General features: G+C 33.1%; 1 protein-coding gene across 1 annotated transcript in view; it reads right to left on the bottom strand.

Annotated features, from left to right (window-relative positions):
* Positions 1–24,387, bottom strand: part of LOC142322796 (uncharacterized) — a 166,221-nt gene that overhangs the window by 48,254 nt on the left and 93,580 nt on the right. Inside the window, exon 2 of the mRNA XM_075361873.1 lies at positions 17,200–17,343. Within this exon, the coding sequence (XP_075217988.1) occupies positions 17,200–17,215 (16 nt within the window). The 5' untranslated portion in view covers positions 17,216–17,343. The remainder of the gene's footprint in view (positions 1–17,199; positions 17,344–24,387) is intronic.

Here is a 24,387-nt window from a genome sequence, read left to right as displayed (position 1 = left end):
CTTCATTTACACTCATACATATCATCCTCATTCATCCTCTGAAGTATTATCTAAACGGTAGTTACCGGAGGCTAAACAGGAAAAAGAGAGGGAGAGAGAGAGAGAGGTTTCTACATCTGAAGACTAATCTGAATGTTCTCTGATCTCTCATACCTCTTGAATATGTGGCCTATAAGATTATTTTCTCATATCACCTGAATAATTTTTTTTATAGCTTTCTATATTGTTAGAGAAAAGCCATAGCAGTTTGCTATTTATAACTTGCACATTGAAATCAGCTTTTATCACTACGGATTCTAACAATCCGTTTAACTTAGTGAAGTCAATAATTCACGACGGGAGTTTTAACTTTTCTATCTGTTCAGCGGTTGTGAAAGAATCCTCCATCGGTAGGTGTTCGTAACCATTAGTAAGGGGTGACTTGTCGCTGACATTATCTCGCGACAATTTTGCCATCAACTAACAGGAACCATTTGCCACTCGTAGTCACTGTACGTAGGTCCGTGACATTCGACTCAGATTCACTTTCACTCTCTGAAATTCCACTCATGTTGTCAAAGATCTCTTACCTAATCTGTCGGGTAACATTCCTGGGAACTTACCTATATATTAAAAATTAGCAGAGAAGATAAAAATGTTTATAATATAGTACCTGATAATAAATAATTGCCCTAAATTAAATTGAAATTAACTTAAAAATAAAATCCACTAGGAAGTCACACAAAGAGTTAAAAATGAAAACCTCACCATAGTATTGATATAGAATTATTTTTACCGGTACCGTTCTTATGGTTAACAAAATTAGTTATTAAAACCAGAAGAAATAAGAGAATATTAATTAAATATAAGTTTATTATGAATGCTAAATTTGAGACTTGTATATAATTTATCATATATCACATCTCAATTTACATTTTCTAGATAAATTGAATGAATGTAATTTATGCAAAATCAGCCGTCGTAGTTTTGTTTTAGGGAAAACAATGGCTGTTGCTGCTGGCAAATAGCACTGTCTAAAATAGTTTTCTGAACTAAAGAAAGCAAAACAACATTTCTAATTTATATGGCTCAAATATATTTTAGTTGTAAAAACAACACGCAGTAAGCAATTTCTGTTCCTGACATTCTTCCATAAATTCTAAATAATGTCTAGGACCAAAATATTTTTTTATTTAAATTTAATTTTTTTATTTTATTTACTTTGAAAATAACAAAAAAAAAAGAATTAAAAAAATAACAATCTTTATTGCGGTATTTATTGTTATTTTTATAAGAAAAAAAAGTAAATTCTGCAATAAAAATTGTTACATTTGTAAATTCTTCTTTTAAACTAACAGTTTTAAATTGTTTTTTTTTTTATATATAGGTAAAATTTATGAAATTTGATTTTTTTTACATATTTACATATTTTTACGGATATATATATATTTTTACTAAATAATATTTTTTTTTAATATTTAATATTTTTTTAAATTGAGAGAAGGTTTCAGATATTCTATAATAAAAAAGAGTGTTATAATAGTTCCAATACCATTGAAATTGTTCACTTTACCCTATGTTAATTTAGGAGATCTGACAATGTGTTTCTTAAGCTCGATCATATATTTGGCTGATAATATTTTTCCCGAATCGGAATACTAAATTCTGGATGTAGTACGATAAACGGGTTTTTTGAAAGCAGCTTGGAACAGACAACAAATGTCAGATATATACTTTTAACATTCAAAGATGGCAATCAGTATTCTTTTCTTTTTTTTTATTAAACAAAAATTAATGGTTTATATTTTATTTTATAAATTAACGTATTCAATTTCATTACACAGTAGTTACGCGATTACTAAATTGAACAAGCAAGACAACGTATTGCGTGCATAGTCGATAGTGCACAGGAATTAATGCTCTTTTACTATACTTCGGAACCTGTTAGCGAGTCGGACACTGCTTCGGCGCCTGTAAATGGGCTTCATCCACTTCTTATTTACCGAACATTCTTGTTTGAATTTTTTCTATCTAAGAGATGATGATTGCCGCCATCGCATTGAATTCTGCTTTGTTTCAACGTACGAATAAGAAATCCCGGTTTCATCTCTGGTAACAATAAGATCAAACGATTCATCACCTTCAACACCCCAAAAATTTGTGCATGGCAGCAAGATGTTTTTCATTGCGCCTATAGGCTAACATCTTCAGCACCCTTCTGATAGACAATTTTTTATAACCCATTCTTTCAATTTTAACTTCATAAATTAAAGATCTTAACATCAAAAACAATTGCGACATTGCGAACCGCCAGTTTTTTCCGAAATTCTACGTACGGCCAGTCGTTACGACCTTCATCATGAACATTTGTTTTCCCTTCTCAAAATGAATGACGCCACCATCTTATATTTTTGCGCCACTCATAATGCTCGGCCCGTAAACGTCACAAATTTGACTGTAAATATCAGCCACAGAATTGTTTCTCATTTCATCAAAAATCGGATTACTCCTAGTACTTCATACTTGGAATCACGAATTATAGCATTCAGTTTGAAATGGTTGAGTATAAATAACTAATAACAAAATGTCTAAATTATTATTGCTAACAGCTGATTATTGATTGAAATAACTAAGCTAAGCAAGCGCCATCTGTTTAAATTACGTTTACGGATAGGCAGTAAATTCAAAACTCTTACATTATAACGGTACATTAAAAACCCTTCTGATATAATAACATTCATTAGGTTGCATGTTTTAAATTACAGATTTGTCCCCTGTAAAGAGTATAAAAAATTATATTAAACTTTTTATTAAAAGCATAAGAAAATAAAACCCAATTTTATTAAAAATTGTATAAAAATATGTATTTCTGATAGAGAATTACATACAATTTGTGGTACTTTACAGTCAAATGCACGAACTTTATACAAAAATAATAACAAATCTCTATACGGATTTACGGAGGATAATAACAACTTTCCAGAGAGATGTTAACAGCAGCGCAAATCGACACTAGAATTTAACGTTTTGTACATGTCAGTAGAATTCGTACACTATCTTTTTTACGCAAATCTAACAAAAGAAATGTTGTATAATATGTGGCGACATGCTGTAGAACCAAGGTAAGCACTGGCATCCAATCTACCAATGGGGTTTAGCTCCATTTTGTTAAAAGATTACTTCTATTTTATAATTTTTTTTTAATTTAGGGACAATAGATAACTGAAATATACCTCGGTACGAGGTTCTTTTGGTATTAGGTTTACAAAAAAAAATATCTTGCGCAGTTCTTGCACACATTAGTGTGCAAGAACTGCGCACACCTCACGGGTAAAACCTCCCGTGAGTAAAACTTACTCACGGGGACACCTCATGAATCAGATCGATGCACCCGTTCGTATTCGCTGCGACTGCCAACTAACGGTACACCATAACTTTTGAACTGCGTCTGTTATGCGGCATTGCGTCGGTTTAAACTAGGGGCTAACATCCGAAATATTTTGGGCTCTAGAGTTACGTTGCAAGATGCTATGTTTTTATGTCTATATTTATATATATTTTCTTTTTATTTTGTTTCAGCCAACTATGGATGGACCACTTTTAATACTTTTCTTAGTGTCCCTCTCATTTCTTTACTGCCAGTTATTTTTAACTCTCTAATTATCCTTTTTCCTCAATTTTTTTCTTACTAATCTTTTTATTTAGAGTCTCTTGTTCGTAGAAAACCCCTTTTTCAATATTTATTTTATTTTTTTCTTGATTGATTCTCGATTTTGTGAAGTCCAAAATTTATATTCCTCTTTTATTTAAGTCTTTGTTAACTTTGTCGGGCTATTCACTATATACGCTTTTAGTTTATCTTTCTGTATAAAAGAGGAAGATTTTTCTTCATCATTTTATTATCGCTCTTTCTTAAAATGTAGCCTGTCACAGCCGGTTTCTTCTCGTATATTATTTATTTAAATCTCTTATGTACAATTTGTGGGGGCGGAGTTTGTATATATATATATATATATATATATATATTTAATATATATATATTAAATGTCATCCTTTATAGGACTAAATGATATCCTTAAAAATTTCTTTCTTCTTTTGGATTTCGTTTAAAAGCCCCGTGTACTGATCGTCATCAAATATTCTGCAGCGTACATTGCTTCGGGATGAAACACCTTATTCAAAAGGCTTAATTTTGTGTTATTAGAGATTTTCTCTATTTTTATTAATTAAGTATTATTTTTTATTAAACTTTTCGAGGTTTTGTCTTTGGGTTATATATAACCCAAATGGGTTATATATAACCCATAATGGGTTATATATATATATATATATATATATATATATATATATATACTTATGTGCATTAGGTGCCACAACCGTTAAGAGTAGTTGTAGGTGACTTGACCTTAGTTACAAGTTATCTCAGATACAGCTACTTCAAGTAAAAGAAGTGCCTCCAGGCTATAATTTTAATTGTAATAACGAGGGCTTAATTTTGATAGTGAGGAGTGAAGTAGGTTCCCGTTCCAGTTGCATGCTACAGAACATTCAATTGACTCTTCACTGAGTCAAATGTACACGTTGGCATAACAGCATGTCAGGCCACCGAAATTTACATGACACTCAGTTCTAAAAGAGACAATATTACACCATTTTATCCTTCCCGACAGGGACTGCATGCATAGTGAACATCATTATCCTCAGAGAAGAGAACTCCGATTAGTATCTCTTGTATCTCAGATATTTTACACATTTCATAGCCTAAGAAAGTCTGGGGGAGATTAGATGGAAAGACAAAGCAACAGTATGTACGTTGAATTATGAAATAATAATACATGTATCCCTTTCTATGGATCAAACCTTGCCACAGTAAACGAGTTTGTGTAAGTCGAAGATAGTTTGAGCTATGCTGTCGGGAGCTTATTTTCCTGGAAGGGTTACTCATGGCGGACTGGTCAAAATGGAGGCTTCAGATTAATGTGATTCAACATATGCCGACCCATAGCGAACCAACGTGGAAGATTACGGTCCATTCCTTCAACGTGTCACGAAAACTTCAAATACGACCCTCAACTCTCGAAAGCCCTAAGTCAACCAATCATGGCAGCGGTTGACCTGCCCGAAGGCATAGGGTGCTAAGAACCACAGGTTAAATCAGGCTGTCTCTAGAATTTTAATACAGGACATTCGGTCAATGTCGGTCAAAGTCAATCGGTCAACAGTCGTTCCACTACAAGAATTATTGATAGAACTTGATATTAATTGGGTTATTATAATAGGATTATGTGAAGTACGTCGAAAAGGTGAAAAACTAGTTGTACTTGACACAGGGCATTTACTCTTCACTCGTGGTACTGATGGTGGAATTGGATTTCCTGTCAGTCGGAAGATAAAAAATTCAGTAGTAAAATTTGTAAGTATATCCGACAGAGTAGTTCCGTGTATCATTCAGTTAAACAAACAATATAAGTTCCAAATCATCCAAGTTTATGCACCAACAATAAGCTACAGTGATGAGAAGATTGAAAAATTCTATGATGACATTGAGCGTATGCAAGACAAAAAAAATGCCATTACAAAAACCTTATGTGAAATAATTTTAATGCAAGAATAGGAAAACCAAGGACTTATATGGTGATAGCAGCCAACCAATCTTAACCGAGGACCGACCACGACTGCGGCTGAATTATTTTTACTTTTCAAAAAAATATTTAACAATTGTTTTTATTATTATTATCTTCTTTTATTTTTAGTGTTAAAAGTAGTCAGATTGCAATCTTCAAAGCTTACTACCGGGTAGAAGGACTGCATGTTTTTCTTTTAAAAATAATAATACAGATTTGATGTAAAAAAGCCAAAACCATCATTTTTAAAAGAAATTATTATTTTAATATAAAGATACAAATATTATTATTTGTCAGTTCCACGACATATCTGCAACTAATTTTCATTATCATACAATTCATTTTTTTATGTTATTTTTATTATCAAATTGAGAGAAAAAATTTCGTACAACTTATTTAATACTAGCTAATACCTGGTTCCAGAAAAGAGCGATACATAAACCTTAAATAGTATATTTTGATCAAATTTGCTGAAGTTTAATCTGAGGGATTAATACTTTTCTACCCTGCCCAGCATAACCATGTTTTGGTGTAAAACTTGTTATTTTGAAATAGTTAAAGAACCTTTTTTAAATTACGTCTTTTTCAGTCTGCATAAATTTACAAATTATTTCTGATGTTGATGTTTAGTGGATATTACTATAAAAGAGCAGGACATAACTCTTCCAAACGAAGATTCTCGGTTCAACCGTCATTATAATCAAGTAAATGGTACTCCTAACTACATTTTTTAACAATCCCTAATTCAAATCAGCAATCGAGTTTTTTTCCTTTGTAAAAGTCCTTTAAATACACGTTTCTTGGGCCCCAGAGAATTGTCTTTTCCTTGAAAAGTCTAATAAGTTATTATATTTCTTATGTGGTCCAATTCATGGTAAAATAAAAGACAAAAAAAATAAATACAGGAAAAAGACAAAAAGTAAACTAAAAGCACGTTTGTCAGTCGTTAGAACATTAGTGTGATTCAGGTAAATCGATCAGATTACAGATGGAGTTTGAGTGCTTCATCAAAGAAAGTTTAACTAATATCTTCTTGAACGAATATATGCTTTTATAACGTTTATACAATTAAAAAATCTGATGTGGGCGCCAAATGACTTTCTTGTACGCCTATAAAATTACACATACATATTTTTTTTTTAAATGAAAAGTACATAATATTTTATCTCGTTAATACCTACTGATATTTTTTCATATTATTTTTTTTTATTATTACTAAATTATTATTTATCGTAAAATTTTTTACAATCAGAGGTTAATAAATTAATTATTAAACAAAATCAATATACTTAAATAAAAAAAAGGAGATGAAGCTGATTCAAATCGATGTGCCTTCAAATATTTCATTAATTAAAAATTCGTTTGGCTATAACTCTGGAACCTGTGAAAATAAGTACCACTCGTGGTATATCGTTGAACATATTTCGATGAGGGCGTATTACTGCAGTTAAGAAAAAGTCCAAAATCCAAATTTTTTAGAATTTTGGGCTTTTTTGGACACTTTCGATTCAATCGATTGCAATAAAAAAGGGAGGTGCACAACTAGATGTCACAGCAGTACTAAATCCAAAATTTAAACATCCTACGGCTAATCGTTTTTGAGTTATGCGAGATGCATACATACATACATACGTACGTACAGAGGTCACGCCGAAACTAGTCAAAATGGATTCAGGGATGATCAAAATGGATATTTCCGTTGAAATCTGAAAACCGAAATTTTTCGCGATCACAATGCTTCCTTTACTTCGTAAAAGGAAGTAAAAACATATTTCGTATAATTTTATTTAAATGCAGGTATAATTTTTTTTACTGTAGTAATTAAAACTGTATTAAAATACAGCTTTAATTTTTCCTCCATTAGATTATTTTTGAAATTTCTATTTAGCGCTTAAATAAAATAATAAGTTTGCTTAAGGAATGAAATTGCCCAAGGTTAAAGAACTTCTTTTTTTAAACTGCTTCTGTGAAACTTAAAACTTTTATGGTTTTAATTTTTGTTGCTTGAGACTTTAATATCATAATCCGCCCCGAACGTGTAAACCATTAAAAAATAGCTTTTTGTGACAGTTTTTTTAAAACCATATTTTCTACAGATAAAATTTATTAAAAATATAATGGACTTTAAACTGTTATTTTTTTATTTTAATTTAATTTATTTTAAAAATTTAGATCTATCCTGATTTAAAAAGATCAATAAAATATTTTTCTGTATTGGCTAGTGAAGAGAAAAATTATTTATAAATTTTTAACATAAACAATGACCTAGATTTATATAGTTTTAAAAGATAAAACCTACTTGCTTAATGTATTAATATAAAGATAAAAAATTTAAAAAAAATTCTAATTTGCTTCAATTTTGAATAAAATGGAATTACATCATGAAAAATAATCCCTTATAGCCAGCAATCTTCAGTCAAAAATTCATACCAGCTAGACGTAATAATATTAATTTAAATAATATTCACTGTAAGAAATTTATCAACCAATAAACAAATAGTAAAAATTATATAAAAAATACGGATTCTCAATAACGCCCTACAGTATTACTTCATATTATAGTAATTATCTCGATAATCGTTGTACAAACGAAATAAAACATTTTATTGGCTATAAAAGTTTATTGGAAATGAATTATATGTATTTTTGGGATAGGAGTTAGATAAGGACATAGTTTATGATATTTTAAATGTTTATACGTAGATAGATAGAGTTAGGGAAAGAGAAATAGAGAAGAGGCAATGAATCAGTTGAAAGAAATATTCGAGAGTAGAGTAAAAATCCAAAGAAGTTTTAATTAAAAAGATAAATTGTAATTAAAAATCGGTATAAATAATACAAACAGAAGTTATAATGGAAAATAAATTTTTCCGGATTTTTACACGACTGCCCAAAAAGTAGTGTAATATATTCAGGGTGTATGTATTTTTTTCCACCTATCAGCTTAACCGCTATAGACGTATAAACCTTTGTATTTAGACGTATGACCCTGCGTTAGAATGCTTTCGTTGCCGGGAGTGTCATAGACTCACTCACTCACTCTCTCTCTCTCTCTCTCTCTCTCTCTCTCTCTCTCTCTCTCTCTCTCTCTCTCTCTCTGTCTCTCTCTCTCTCTCTCTCTCAATAATTTAGAAAAAAAATTGTCACTCGTACGTTCTTTAAATATTCTACATTACTAATTATCCTATATTACAGAGCAATGTTTTTTTGGCAATCATGTTTTTTAATTTTTAGTATTTATCTCTTGTAAGAAATGTATTAATAGGTAAATGAAAAAAGGTAACACGAAAGTACATTAAATTTTGTCTTTTTAAAGTCGACATAAAATTAAAAAATATAATTTAAGACCGACTTTTCGTTTCCTAGGCCCTCACTATTTGACAGTCATAAACGTACTACATACATCCGATTAAACATATGAATATTGCATACGTTCGATTAAGTATAAATATATGTATATATTTCGATGTTAACTAAATTCAAAAGAGTAGTCCTCTCTAATGTGCGCCCAGTTATCCCGAATGAGGTATTAGAGGAAGAACTAAGCGCGTTCTGGCATCCACCTTGGATCGCCTATTACCTCCCTGCGTGTTGTTGTCCCAGAACCGAGCTACAAACATGTCCTGAGTTATCGTCGCCAGGTATATGTACACCCTGAAGATCTTATAAAGTTACCAAGCACCATGAACCTAACCTACGATGATTCACAGTACAGGATATATTTCTCGGCCGATGCTGTATCCTGCTTCCACTGTAAACAACCAGGGCACGTAGCGAAAAACTGCATTCTGCAATAGGAAAACCCGTGCAGCCTAGAAACATCTCAAGGAAGTACAGACCAGATTTTAGAGACTGGTTTTCCTAACCTTTGCGAATCTCCAGGTACTCCGAGTAAGGCGCAGAAGAGGGCACTGTCCATCAACTCCAGTACAGACGATTATCAGGGAGACATTGAGAATGCAGTAGGGGCGCTGAACGATCTTCCTAGCCAGAGACCTGTCAGCAAAACAAGATCCAAGAAGCCAAAAAAAAGATGATGACAGGCTTGACGCGGACCTGGAACCCCTAGCAGAGATCTTAGAAGCCAAGGATAACCCTTATGTTATATATATATATAACCCTTATGTAATATTAAGAAATATTAAAAATAGGTTCACGCGTGTAATAAATAAATTGGCGCGTCATGTCTCGACTACTGAGTCAATTTAAGCTGCTGAAGCTACGAACATGTCTGATGAGGATTGTAACGACAGCACCGCCGAATTAACTCTCGACGGTAGCCCGCTCGTTGGTACGTTGGTATTAATATTTAGTCACCCTTGCGGAGAATTTCTTACATACAGACAAAATTCAGCATCTCCGTCATCCAATCCTACAATGGAATATCAATGGACTCCATCCCCAGAGAGAAAATTTACAGTTTCTAATCAATCGACTCAGTCCTCTGATATGCCTGCAAGAGACTAATTTTAAGAATAACCACTACGTAGTTCTGAAAGGTTACAAAGTCGTTCTCAAAAACAGTTTGGATGTCTCCCACGTCAGCGGTGGTGTTGCCATCTTCATCAGTGATCAACTAGCCTACAGAGAAATTCAACTGCATACTAGCCTTCAAGCTGTAGCTGTGACTTTGACTCTTCTTCCTGGAATGTTTACAGTATGTTATATCTCCCCAGCAGTCGGGACTTTACTGTACAGGAACTGACGGACGTATTTAGGCAACTGCCAAAACAATTTCTACTGATGGGTGATTTTAATGCTCACAGCACCAGCTGAGGCAGCAATAAGTTGGACGCTAGGGGTAAGTTAGGGGAAAGATTCCTTGAGAGGTCCGACCTCTCAAGGTCCTCTCTTAAGATCCGCTTAATTTCCTTAACCTGGGCTCATATACTTATCTCAATAGCAGAGCCCATATTGAACATTTAGTGCCATTGACTTAATCTGTGATGCCTCCTCAGCCCACCTCTACGAATGGGGAGCCCTACAGGAACTATACGGCAGTGACCACTTACCCATTGAAATAGCGATCAAACACTGCAGTGTAACCGGTATTCCAAGAAGAGCGAACCCTTGGTGGCTACTGCAGCACGCTAACTGGGATAGATTTAAGGAACTCCTTACTGTAAATGTTGAAGATTTACATTTGACACGTGTCGGAGCTCAAATAAATGAATACGTTAAAGACTTTGCCGATGTTGTGATGCGGGTTGCTGAACTCAGTATACCCAAAACGTCTGGATTCATTGGTAAGTAACGTATTCCCTGGTGGAACAATGAATGCAAATTAGCGATGCAGTCGTCAAAGAATGCTTTTAATAGATACAAACGGCATCGGAATGAGGCAACCTTTGTCGAATATAAAAAACGACGCTCGAAGGCTAGAAGGACATATAAAGATAGTAAACGTCTAGCGTGGTGCAATTTCCTAGCATCGCTTAATAGACACATTCCTATGAGTGAGGTATAGAACAAGATCAACAAAACCAAGGAAACTCAAAAGACCAATCATGTACATGATCTGATTGCGAATAGTCGTGTAATTCACAACACTTACAACATTGCGAATATTCTGGGCGACAGGTTTTCACAGAACTCGAGCGACTCAAATCTTTGATAAACTGAATTCAGTTTAGAGGACATACTTCTACGGAATAACAACATCAACCAGGATCTGAACGCCCCTCTCACCTTGAGTGAATTACGAGATGTACTTACACGTATAAAGTCTTCTAGCCCTGGACCTGATGGAATACTATCAGGTGTAAAAGGTTCTGAAGACCCTCATTAGAGAGTTCCCGTATGTATGCCTTCATACGGGAACTCTCTAATGAGGGTATTCAGCACCTTTTCACCTCTTCAACATTATCTTGGAGGAAGGAGTGTGTCCGGATGTCTGGAGGGTGGCTATAGTCATCCTTTTGGCTAAGCCCAATAGTGACATCACTTTAGCAGAAAACTACCGTCCTGCTCTAAGATGCACCCTTTGCAAGGTGATGGAGAAGATGATAAATAAGAGACTGAAATGGCATCTAGAGAGAATCAAATTCTTTTTCCAATACTAATACAGATTCAGAGAAAAGAGATCTACCATGGACCACCTAGTATCTACACAGACACGTGTGTGTGTGAAGCATTCACCTCCAGGGAACAACTCCTTGCTGTAACCTTAGACATTGAAAAGGCTTATGAAATGGCTTGGCGAGAGAGGACAATTGCTACTTTTTTACAGAATGATGTTAGCGGGAGTATGTTGCGCTTTATAGCCAATTTTCTGAGTAAACAGCAATCCGTGTTAGAGCTAATGGAGTCCTTTCAAAGATCTTCAAAATTGAAAACGGAGTCCCACAGGGATCTGTCCTAAATGTCCTAATGCTCTTTTTGGTTGCTATCAATGGGGTGGCTGATATTATCACTGGCAGTTAAGAAATGTATCTTATGATATCACTATTACATGCAGAGGTTTTTTTTTCTTCAGTCATTTGACTGGTTTGATGCAGCTCTTCAAAATTCCCTATCTAGTGCTAGTCGTTTCATTTCAGTATACCCTCTACATCCTACATCCCTAACAATTTGTTTTACATATTCCAAACGTGGCCTGCCTACACAATTTTTTCCTTCTACCTGTCCTTCCAATATTAAAGCGACTATTCTAGGATGCCTTAGTATGTGGCCTATAAGTCTGTCTCTTCTTTTAATTATATTTTTCCAAATGCTTCTTTCTTCATCTATTTGTTGCAATACCTCTACATTTGTCACTTTATCCAACCATCTGATTTATAACATTCTCCTATAGCACCACATTTCAAAAGCTTCTAATCTTTTCTTCTCAGATACTCCAATTGTCCAAGTTTCACTTCCATATAAAGCGACACTCCAAACATATACTTTCAAAAATCTTTTCCTGACATTTAAATTAATTTTTGATGTAAACAAATTATATTTCTTACTGAAGGCTCGTTTAGCTTGTGCTACTCGGCATTTTATATCGCTCCTGCTTCGTCCATCTTTAGTAATTCTACTTCCCAAATAACAAAATTCTTCTACCTCCATAATCTTTTCTCCTCCTACTTTCACATTCAGTGGTTCATCTTTGTTATTTCTACTACATTTCATTACTTTTGTTTTCTTCTTGTTTATTTTCATGCGATAGTTCTTGTGTAGGACTTCATCTATGCCGTTCATTGTTTCTTCTAAATCCTTTTTATTCTTGGCTAGAATTACTATATCATCAGCAAATCGTAGCATCTTTATCTTTTCACCTTGTACTGTTACTCCGAATCTAAATTGTTCTTTAACATCATTAACTGCTAGATCCATGCAAAGTAATGGAGATAGGGAACATCCTTGTTGGACTCCCTTTCTTATTACGACTTCTTTCTTATGTTCTTCAATTATTACTATTGCTGTTTGGTTCCTGTACATGTTAGCAATTGTTCTTCTATCTCTGTATTTGAACCCTAACTTTTTTAAAATGCTTATAAATTTTATTCCAGTCTACGTTATCGAATGCCTTTTCTAGGTTTATAAACGACAAGTATGTTGGTTTGTTTTTCTTTAATCTTCCTTCTACTATTAATCTGAGGCCTAAAATTGCTTCCCTTGTCTCTATACTCTTCCTGAAACCAAATTGATCTTCTCCTAACACTTCTTCCACTCTCCTCTCAATTCTTCTGTATAGAATTCTAGTTAAGATTTTTGATGCGTGACTAGTTAAACTAATTGTTCTGTATTCTTCACATTTATCTGCCCCTGCTTTCTTTGGTATCATGACTATAACACTTTTTTTGAAGTCTGACGGAAATTCCCCTTTTTCATAAATATTACACACCAGTTTGTATAATCTATCAATCGCTTCCTCACCTGCACTGCGCAGTAATTCTACAGGTATTCCGTCTATTCCAGGGGCCTTTCTGCCATTTAAATCTTTTAATGCTCTCTTAAATTCAGATCTCAGTATTGTTTCTCCCATTTCATCCTCCTTAACTTCCTCTATAACACCACTTTCTAATTCGTTTCCTCCGTATAACTCTTCAATATATTCCACCCATCTATCGACATTACCTTTCGTATTATATATTGGTGTACCATCTTTGTTTAACACATTATTCGATTTTAATTTATGTACCCCAAAATTTTCCTTAACTTTCCTGTATGCTCCGTCTATTTTACCAATGTTCATTTCGCTTTCCACTTCTGAACACTTTTCTTTAATCCACTCTTCTGTCGCCAGTTTGCACTTCCTGTTTATAGCATTTCTTAATTGCCGATAGTTCCTTTTACTTTCTTCATCACTAGCATTCTTATATTTTCTACGTTCATCCATCAGCTGCAATATATCGTCTGAAACCCAAGGTTTTCTACTAGTTCTCTTTATTCCGCCTAAGTTTGCTTCTGCTGATTTGAGAATTTCCTTTTTAACATTCTCCCATTCTTCTTCTACATTTTGTACCTTATCTTTTTTACTCAGACCTCTTGCGATGTCCTCCTCAAAAATCTTTACCTCCTCTTTCTCAAACTTCTCTAAATTCCACCGATTCATCTGACACCTTTTCTTCAGGTTTTTAAACCCCAATCTACATTTCATTATCACCAAATTATGGTCGCTATCAATGTCTGCTCCAGGGTAAGTTTTGCAGTCAACGAGTTGATTTCTAAATCTTTGCTTAACCATGATATAATCTATCTGATACCTTGCAGTATCGCCTGGCTTTTTCCAACTGTATATTCTTCTATTATGATTTTTAAATTGGGTGTTGGCAATTACTAAATTATACTTCGTGCAAAACTCTATAAGTCGGTCTCCTCTTTCATTCCTTTCGCCCAGCCCGTATTCACCCACTATATTTCCTTCCTTGCCTTATCCAATGCTTGCATTCCAATCTCAAATATTATTAAATTTTCATCTCCTTTTACGTGTTTAATTGCTTCATCAATCTCTTCGTATACACACTCTACCTCATCATCATCATGGGCGCTTGTAGGCATATAGACATTAACAATCTTTGTCGGTTTAGGTTTTGATTTTATCCTTATTACAATGATTCTATCGCTATGTGTTTTGAAATACTCTACTCTCTTCCCTATCTTCCTGTTCATTATGAACCCTACTCCTGCCTGCCCATTATTTGACGCTGTGTTAATTAATCTAAAATCACCTGACCAAAAGTCGCCTTCCTCTTCCCACCGAACCTCACTAATTCCTACTACATCTACATTTATCCTATCCATTTACCTTTTTAAATTTTCTAGCCTACCAACCTTTTTTAAACTTCTAACATTCCACGCTCCGACTCGTAGAATGTTATTTTATAATTTTCTGGTGACCCCTTCCTTAGTAGTCCCCACCCGGAGATCCGAACGGGGGACTAGTTTACCTCCGGAATATTTTACCAAGGAAGGCGCCTCCATCATTGTTATATGAAAATGCAGAGAGCCACATTTTCTTGGAAAAAAGCAGCTGTAGTTTTCCATTGCTTTCAGCGGCGCAGTACTCAGAGGACTGAGTGATGTTGATATGGCCGTTTAAGTCATTCTGACTCACGCCCCTAACAACTACTGAAAGAGCTGCTGCCCTCTTTCAGGAATCATTCCTTAGTCTGGCTCTCAACAGATACCTCTCCGATATGGTTGCACCTTCGGTCCAGCTACTCTGTATCCCTGAGCACTACTCAAGCCCTCTCACCAACGGCAAGGTCTCATGATTCATAGAGGAGGTAGGGAAATTGAAACTACGAGGAAAATTAAGCAGAATTCGTTGAACTCGATGTACAGATGGGCACAATGTAGTGGTTTCAAATTGTCTGTAACCAAGTCTAAATTTATTGTTTTCTCTGGGCAACCAGTCGGATGCAAAGACTTGGTGAGACTGCATTTAGGTGAAGACGAAATAAAAGGAACAAACGAGATTAGGCTTCTTGGTGTAAATTTGATGAGAAATTGACCTTTTTGACCCACATTAAGTTCACCAAGGCTGAATGTCTAAGGAGAATGAATGTCCTTAAACTCATTTCATCTTGCAACTGTAGTACAGATAAATCCACCATCCTGAACACGAACAGAAGCATTGCTCTTTCGAAGTTAGAATACGGATCTGTACTATATGACTCTGCGAAACAGACAATTAAGGGCATACTTGACCCCTTGCACAACACCTGCATTCTCATGTGAATAGGAGCATTCGCTACTTCCCCTATACCATGCTTACTGCCGGAATTCGATGAACTCCCATTGCGTTACAGGAGGAAATACAAGACCATCAAACACGCGATCAATACCTCACGGAAAATGACCAGACATGCTCGCACTTCGCTACTTGAAGGAAGGATGTCCATACCGTAGTCTTTCCAAGAACTAGATCTGTCTGTCCCGAAGATCCTTGAACAGGGGAATGCCTGTTCTTCTGTGTTCTTTTGTGAGGCCTTTGCGATTTACTCCGTTTTGAAAGTTATCGAAACCCGTAGCGATGACAGCTTCCTAGTAATTACAGACTCTAGGAGTGTACTTGAGAGCTTGAGCTGCAAACGTTCTGAATCCATCGTCCAGATTATTCATGATATCCTTTCAAGGATAAAGAAGACTGGTACTGGTATGGGTCCCTGGCCATTGTGGCATCCTCAGGAACGAACGAGCCGATGAGGCTGCCAAGAGAGCTGCAATAAATGGCATCCGAGTACAATCGACATGTGAGAGAGAGTCTTCATGAGATCAGTCCGTGTAAAACTGCAGACTCAGTGGAATAGATTCTGGCTACTGAGTCCTCCCATGGCATTACACAACATCCGGGAGAATGTGCTCGAGAAACCTCCATCCCCGAGCAACAGAAAAACCAAGTCATCTTAACTCGGCTAAGGATTGGACACACCAGGCTTACCCACGCTCATCTACTTGGCTCTCCTCAGAAGATGTGAGGGTTGCAAGGTTAAATGGTCCGTGTACCACCTGCTCGTTGATTTCCCAATCTTTGGAACCATCCTACAAAACTTAGACCTGGGTTCGGATATGGAATTTCTATTAAACCAGAACGAAGGTATAAAACGTCTGTTGCGGTTCCTCTCCTACAGTGGAATGAAGAATACAATTTAGTGATTTTTTTCTGGTTTATGTATTTTATTTTGTATTTATTGTTGTCACTTTTCTCTGTTTGTTATTTATTGTTCCTATTTTTTTTATTATTTAATTTTGTTCTTTATGATTTTTGTTGTTTTATATAATACTACATGATAGTGTTACTGTAGTCGTTAATGACTACAATTGTTGATGCGACTATAAATAAAAGCATTAAAAAAATAAATAAATAAAAAATAATAATAAAAACACACACGTTTGTCAATATGGAAAAAAGTTGAAAAAAATAAGATGTGTAAATTATAAGAAAACTTGTGCCTTACCAAATAAAAAAGTGAAGTACACAGCAACAACGTAATAAGACTGCCATCGACCATGAACTAAGGTTATTAACTAAGGATATTTATAAATATAAGTGAAAAAATAATTAATTTTTAGAAAAAATAATATATCCATTAATATAAATTATTTTGGAACATTTCTAAAATAACATTTTTATAACTTTATAAAATTAAAAATTAAAATATCATACCCAAAACGTCCATCATTTTGCATGTTTTTCCCCTTAGTAGCTGAAGAGGAGGAATACTAACAGGACTTAAAACTTAACTGGTTTTCATTTCATCAGAATCGATTAATGAAACGTAGTTGCCATTTTGTGAAGCTACAGTCCATTCTGAAAACAAAAAAATGCGATTTAAAAAAACAATGGTAACGTCAAAAATACCTTTTAGAAATTTAAAATAATATTAGAATTTTTGAATGCGGTTAAATTTGGCGGTCTCAAAACGTAATGAACAAAATAGTATGGTAAGAATGGGTCAGTTGACAATCGGTAATATTTTCAAGGAATAATTAAACAATTTTTGTTAGTTTTACATTAAATTTATCATATTAACTTAACAGTGTAATTATATTTTCGATATTATTTTTTTGTTATCTATCTGTTATAAATCTATTTATTGTTTATTCAATGTAACTTATTTAATATAACGTATTTTTTTTTTTGTCTTCAGTCATTTGACTGGTTTGATGCAGCTCTCCAAGATTCCCTATCTAGTGCTAGTCGTTTCATTTCAGTATACCCTCTACATCCTACATCCCTAACAATTTGTTTTACATATTCCAAACGTGGCCTGCCTACACAATTTTTCCCTTCTACCTGTTCTTCTAATATTAAAGCGACTATTCCAGGATGCCTTAGTATGTGGCCTATAAGTCTGTCTCTTTTTTTAACTATATTTTCCAAATGCTTCTTTCTTCATCTATTTGCTGCAATACCTCTTCATTTGTCACTTTATCCAACCATCTGATTTTTAACATTCTCCTATTGCACCGCATTTCAAAAACTTCTAATCTTTTCTTCTCAGATACTCCGATTGTCCAAGTTTCACTTCCATATAAAGCGAGACTCCAAACATACACTTTCAAAAATCTTTTCCTGACATTTAAATTAATTTTTGATGTAAACAAATTATATTTCTTACTGAAGGCTCGTTTAGCTTGTGCTATTCGGCATTTTATATCGCTCCTGCTTCGTCCATCTTTAGTAATTCTACTTCCCAAATAACAAAATTCTTCTACCTCCATAATCTTTTCTCCTCCTATTTTCACATTCAGTGGTCCATCTTTGTTATTTCTACTACATTTCATTACTATAACTATATATTTCATTATATAACGTATTTAACTAATAAAAATTTATACATTTAGCATAATCAATACAACCGCACAATTGATAGTTTTGAATTGATTAAATTTTACTTTATTTGCTTCATTGTGTCATGAAAGGGTCAATATTCGAATGCATGTTGGAAAAGATTTTTTTTTCTGGATAAAAGATGTAAAAATTTAATTATTTAACAAAGAAATAACCATCAAATGCGTTAATCAATAATTTTGAATTTATTTTTAACTATCATATTTTTCCAGATAGTAATAAAACAAAGTAATTTTCTTAGGTTATTACGTACGCTAATTTACTCTCCATTAAAAGAATGTAACGAACATAATTTTATTTTGAAACCAATTTAACAATATACTTCTCCCAGCTTATCAAGGAAATTTTTATCGCAATGTTAATGTAGTTCATTGAGAATTATAAAGATGGCAGTGCAACAAAGAATAAAGTATATAGATAGAAGCAAGTTACGCTACCTATTGACATTATTTTAAACTACTTTTATACTGACTTGTTAAAAGAAGTATAATAATAATTTTATACGCTTTTTTTATATTACGCATGATTTTTCTACTTATTTCTATGTAATTGGTATTTTAAATCTTTTTTGTTATACGACCACATTTCTTAAAATAAAAACATTTTCACTAATTGAAGCTATTATCTCATGAAAACACAGAATGAGCATGATACTATTTTTTAAAAATGAATTATATTATTATTATTATTATTTATAAATTTGTTAGAAAATATTAATGAAAAATATAAAACATGAAAATTTTAAGAAAATGACAAAAAGTTTAATTTCGAAAACCAGATTAGTTGGAAAATATAACAATTAATCTGGTGGTCAAAATATTGTAATGTTCAGCAAAACTAATTTTGTTCTTGTACTTCTGCTACCACAAAAAAATTCACAAATTGTATTTCTTAGAATATAAAATTTAATAATAGTACTAGTAAATAGTAAAACATAAAACATCATTTCCTGCATGGGTTAGGTCATTGACCTGTTCCGACTCCATCAGTTCCTACATCTGCCTTTATCACGTCTTCCACAAGGAGAATAAACTAGATCTCGTTTTCGGATTGATCTTCTTCCATCCGATTAAAGTGCTCTGTCCATTCTGTCCTATATGGATCAATCCTTTCATTAACGGAGTAAATATTGACATCTGCCCGAATATTTTCATTTCTTATTTTATCCAAGCGACTCAATTCTCTCAAAAAACCAATCTCTGCTCCTTGGATCCCCTACTGTAATCTCAAGATTTCATCACCCAGTTTTCACTTCCATATAGTAAAATTTGCACTGCCATTATTTTATAAGGCTTTAACTGGCTTTTGATTCTAGCCTTATATTTGAGATTCTTCCGAATATTTCCAGGTATTATACAGAATTATTCAATTTGTTGTCTATGTTATAATCTTATTAGAAGGTTAAACAACAGCCCAAGTAAGTAAAGGATCGAACCTGTTCAAGGATTATTTCATTTAATATTATCTTACTCCTAGCCATTTCTTTTCCTTGAATGTTATTATTTTCGTTTTACTGACTGAGACTTCACAGTTAAAATCCTCAGCTGTCTTACTTAATCTAACTCATTTGAAATTCGTTTTCAGTTTCAGCAAGGATAACCATATCGCTTCAAATAGTAAATCATTCACAAAAGTATTACCTGTTACAAGAAGTGCCGCATGTCCTTTCCATAAAAAAATTAAATGATCAAAATAAAGATTAAATAGTATGAGCGATAAAGAACACCCTTGTCGTACCTCAAATTAATGTTTAAAGGTTTGATTCCTTTGGTCATCCTTTTTATTATTATTAATTATTATCATCATTATTATTACTATTACGTAGGCAGCAAATACTGAAAAATGTAAAATTATTACTGCCCATTCTACAATAGCAAGAAAAAAAAATCTTTGACAAAAATGTTGGCGAAGCCTGGCAATATAAGACAAAAATAATTTAAAAAATGTTAAATTTTAACCATTGTGAAACTATATAAAAGATATTCACGTTAAACATACATTCGGGTAGAAAATAAAATAAAAAAGAAATAGTGAAAGCAGCACTGAATAATTAATTCATTAAGAAAAAGGGGCAAAGGCGGATAATAAAAGAAGTGGTTGTAATACTACTTCAAGTACACGTAGAGACAATAAAGATCCATTTTCTTTGCGCGATACATCAATCATTTATTTTCAGTAAATTAAAGAATAAAATGTGAGTTTACTTATTCAGTGATGTGAATCTGCTGTACGTATACCGTCTATGACCATTTCAAATCACACAGAAATTACGTCGTACCGTACTCTACTAGATTGTGGTCGGTAAAAAGTTCAATTTATATATAGCGCGATCTATCTATACCATTGTGTTTCTTCTCAAAGCTCTCATGTGTAATAACGGATTAACAAGACGAAGGTGTTTCTTTCATGGTGTTTCTCCTCATATCATATATATACTTATGAAATAAAAAAAGCTAAAGTTAAAAAAGATGTACATCTTAATCTGCCCAAAGAAAGAAAATATTAATTCCACGCTATTTTTAATAAGTAGATAAATTTTCTATTGTTACTGACTTTAGTAGACCAAAATTTGAAATTATTTTTCGTTGACGTTGACGGTGGATATGGAAAATCAATTAATTAGTAGTAGGAGTAATTTTTCGAATGACAAAATTAGATCCAATACGAAAGAAAAGAGTAGCTTTGCTATTAAAAAGTCAGTGATAATTCTAATCCATTAATTTTTACTAAAATAAAGACAAAGCTTTTCCACTTAAGTTGTTCTTATTGCAGCAGTATCTGAAATTTTTTTCCCAAAATAAAAAAAACAAAACAAATTCAACAATCCACTACCCAGATAAGTTCTATACAAGCAAATAATTCTGGTAACATATAAAGATTAAAAAATATTCTATGGGCGTCTTCAAATGAAACCTGAATGAATATTTAGTGAAGTGCATGCATGAAGGCTTAGTACTCCACAACTAATTTGAAAACAGTATATTCTTTCAATTGAGGTTGAATAGATAATCTTTTAATGAGAACAGTTGACGTAATATCGAATGTGTAAATAGAAGGGTAATTATATTCCATACATTAAAATTAAACAATTAAAAGAGGGGAAATTAAAAAATAAAAATATTAAAGATTTTATGCAGCACAAAGAATAGTAAAAAATGTTTTACTATTGTTAAAGTTAAAGCGAGTTGACGTTCAGGATGGAATGGTTGGTGGACTGGCTTCTTGCTATGTTCAACGACCTGTCGCAGTACTCATATCCTCTACTCCATTAATAACACTGCCAGCATGGGTAAGAGAAAGTTGGGAATCATGAGATTTGAAGACAGATGTTGATTAAGTTATGTCCACGTTACGACGGTGCTTAAGGGTAATTTGTGAGGGAATTCCACAAGGTATTAGCAAGAATATATTTATAAGGTACACTGTAATAATCAGTGAAGATAATTATTGAAAAGAAAAATGTATCAAAAGAATACAAAATTAAAAACTGAAAATTTTGATTGACTGAATCCTAGTCGTGTTTTATTAATGCACAAATGGAATAATAAATAAAAACATTCTTCATGAATACATATATATTAATTTTTCCTTTTTTTATATTACAAAATATTGCTATGTAACGTGTCTTGTTTTCTTCTGAAATCTGCTTGGAAATTTCTATACGTTTGCAGCTAGTTTTATGTAAAAGAACAAATACCTCTTCAAGCAATCCTTTTGTAATTTCAATACAAATAAACTTGAGTGACAGTTATTAAGTTTTTTATATTACAGCCACAATGTTCTTTAGCAAGGATGGTTACATAATCCAATAAGACTGTGATCATGTGTTCCCTGCATGACTTGTTAACAGACTAACTTGTTAACATTATTAACAGTTAAATTCCTCTCTTTAGATATTCTGCAATTGCTAGCTCAATTTATAATTTTCATATGTTTTCAGTTGCTTACCCTTTTCACTTAACATGGAAGACATATTTTTAAATAACAAAAGTATGATCAATATCAAAGTAACTAAAAAACAAACGCAGTCAGGAAACATAAAAGTTACGACCACAAATTTATCATCTATTATCTACCTTTTTTATCTTCATTTCTTTAATAATAATAATAAATATAATTGTTTAGATTGCCTCCTCTCGCCCCTAATAGCCATTCCAGCCCCCTTGAAGATAAATAATCTAATAAAATATCTAATAGAAGAGAAGTGCAGCAGAAGAGTACATAAAAATCTTAATATAAGTTCCTAGTTAAATTTTTTTATTATAACGTTACAGTGACTTTACAATCTGTTCAGAATTAAAATTGAACAATGAGTAAATAGGCTAAATTTGGAATGAATATTAAGAAACACATTAAACATTAAGAACCCAGTGATTTGTAACTTAAAAGTTAATGACGAAAAGAAATGAATTTGAAGAGGACTTCGTAACGCTGGCTTATAAAACCACTTAATTGAATCGTTATATCAAAACAAGAATATTGTTTCTCATTAATCTTGAAAAATTGCTGATAGGGTTAATCAATAAATTGACTGCCATAAAACTTGGATGCCCACCCAACGATTTTGATATCGTTGACTGATCAGAAGATTTCTTGCCTAACAGTTCGGAATTTAAAATCATTATATATGAGGTTATTGCTTATATACCAAGATATAATTTAGTAATTGCCAACACCCAATTTAAAAATCATAATAGAAGAATATACAGTTGGAAAAAGCCAGGCGATACTGCAAGGTATCAGATAGATTATATCATGGTTAAGTAAAGATTTAGAAATCAACTAGTCGACTGCAAAGTTTACCCTGGAGCAGACATTGACAGCGACAATAATTTAGTGATTATGAAATGTAGATTGGGGTTTCAAACCCTGGAGAAAAGGTGTCAGATGAATCTGTGGAATTTAGAGAGGCTTGAGAAATTGGAGGTAAACTCCAAAAGTAAAGGAGTAAAAGAGGTAAAGGATTTTTGAGGAGAATATCGCAATAGGCCTGAGTAAAAAAGATAAGATAGAAATTGTAGAAAAAGAATGGGAGAATGTTGAAAAGGAAATTCTTAAATCAGCAGAAGCAAACTTATGCAGAACAAACAGAACTGGTAGAAAACCTTAGATATCAAAGGATTTATTGCAGTTGATGGATGAACATAGAAAATATAAGAATGCTAGTGATGAAGAAAGTAAAAGGAACTATTGTCAATTAAGAAATACTATAAACAGTAAGTACAAACTAGCCAAAGAAGAGTCAGAAGTAGAAAGAGAAATGATCATTGGTAAAATAGACGGAGCATACAGAAAAATTAAGGAAAATTTTGTGGTACATAAATTAAAATCGAATAATGTGTTAAACAAAGATGGTACAACAATTTATAGTACGAAAGAAAAGTCAATAGGTGGGTGGAATATATTGAAGAAATATACAGAAGAAATGAATTAGAAAATGGTGTTATACAGGAAGAAGAAGAAGTCGAAGAGGATGAAAGGGGAGAAACAATACTAAGATCTGAATTTCAGAGAGCATTAAAAGATTTGAATGGCATACTGGAACAGACGGAATACCTGGAGAATTACTGCGCAGTGGCGGTGAGGAAGTGATTGATAGATTATACAAACTGGTGTGTAATATTTAAGAAAAGGGGCAAGTTCCGTCAGACTTCAAAAAGAATGTTATAGTCATGATACCAAAGAAAGCAGGAACAGATACATGTGAAGAATACAGAACAATTAGCTTAACTAGTCATGCATCAAAAATCTTAACTAGAATTCTGTACAGAAGAATTGAGAGGAGAGTGGAAGAAGTGATAGGAGAAGACCAATTTGGTTTCGGGAAAAATATAGGGACAAAGTAAGGAATTTTAGCGCTAAGATTAATAGTAGAAGGAAGATTAAAGAAAAACAAACCAACATACTTGGCTTTTATAGACCTAGAAAAGACATTCGAAAATGTAGACTGGATGAAAATGTTCAGCATTTAAAAAAAATTAGGGTTCAAATACGATGATA

This window comes from Lycorma delicatula, chromosome 4 (assembly GCF_047948215.1).
Source record: "Lycorma delicatula isolate Av1 chromosome 4, ASM4794821v1, whole genome shotgun sequence".
Lineage (NCBI taxonomy): Eukaryota > Metazoa > Arthropoda > Insecta > Hemiptera > Fulgoridae > Lycorma > Lycorma delicatula.
This window is presented reverse-complemented; position numbering and strand designations above follow the sequence as displayed.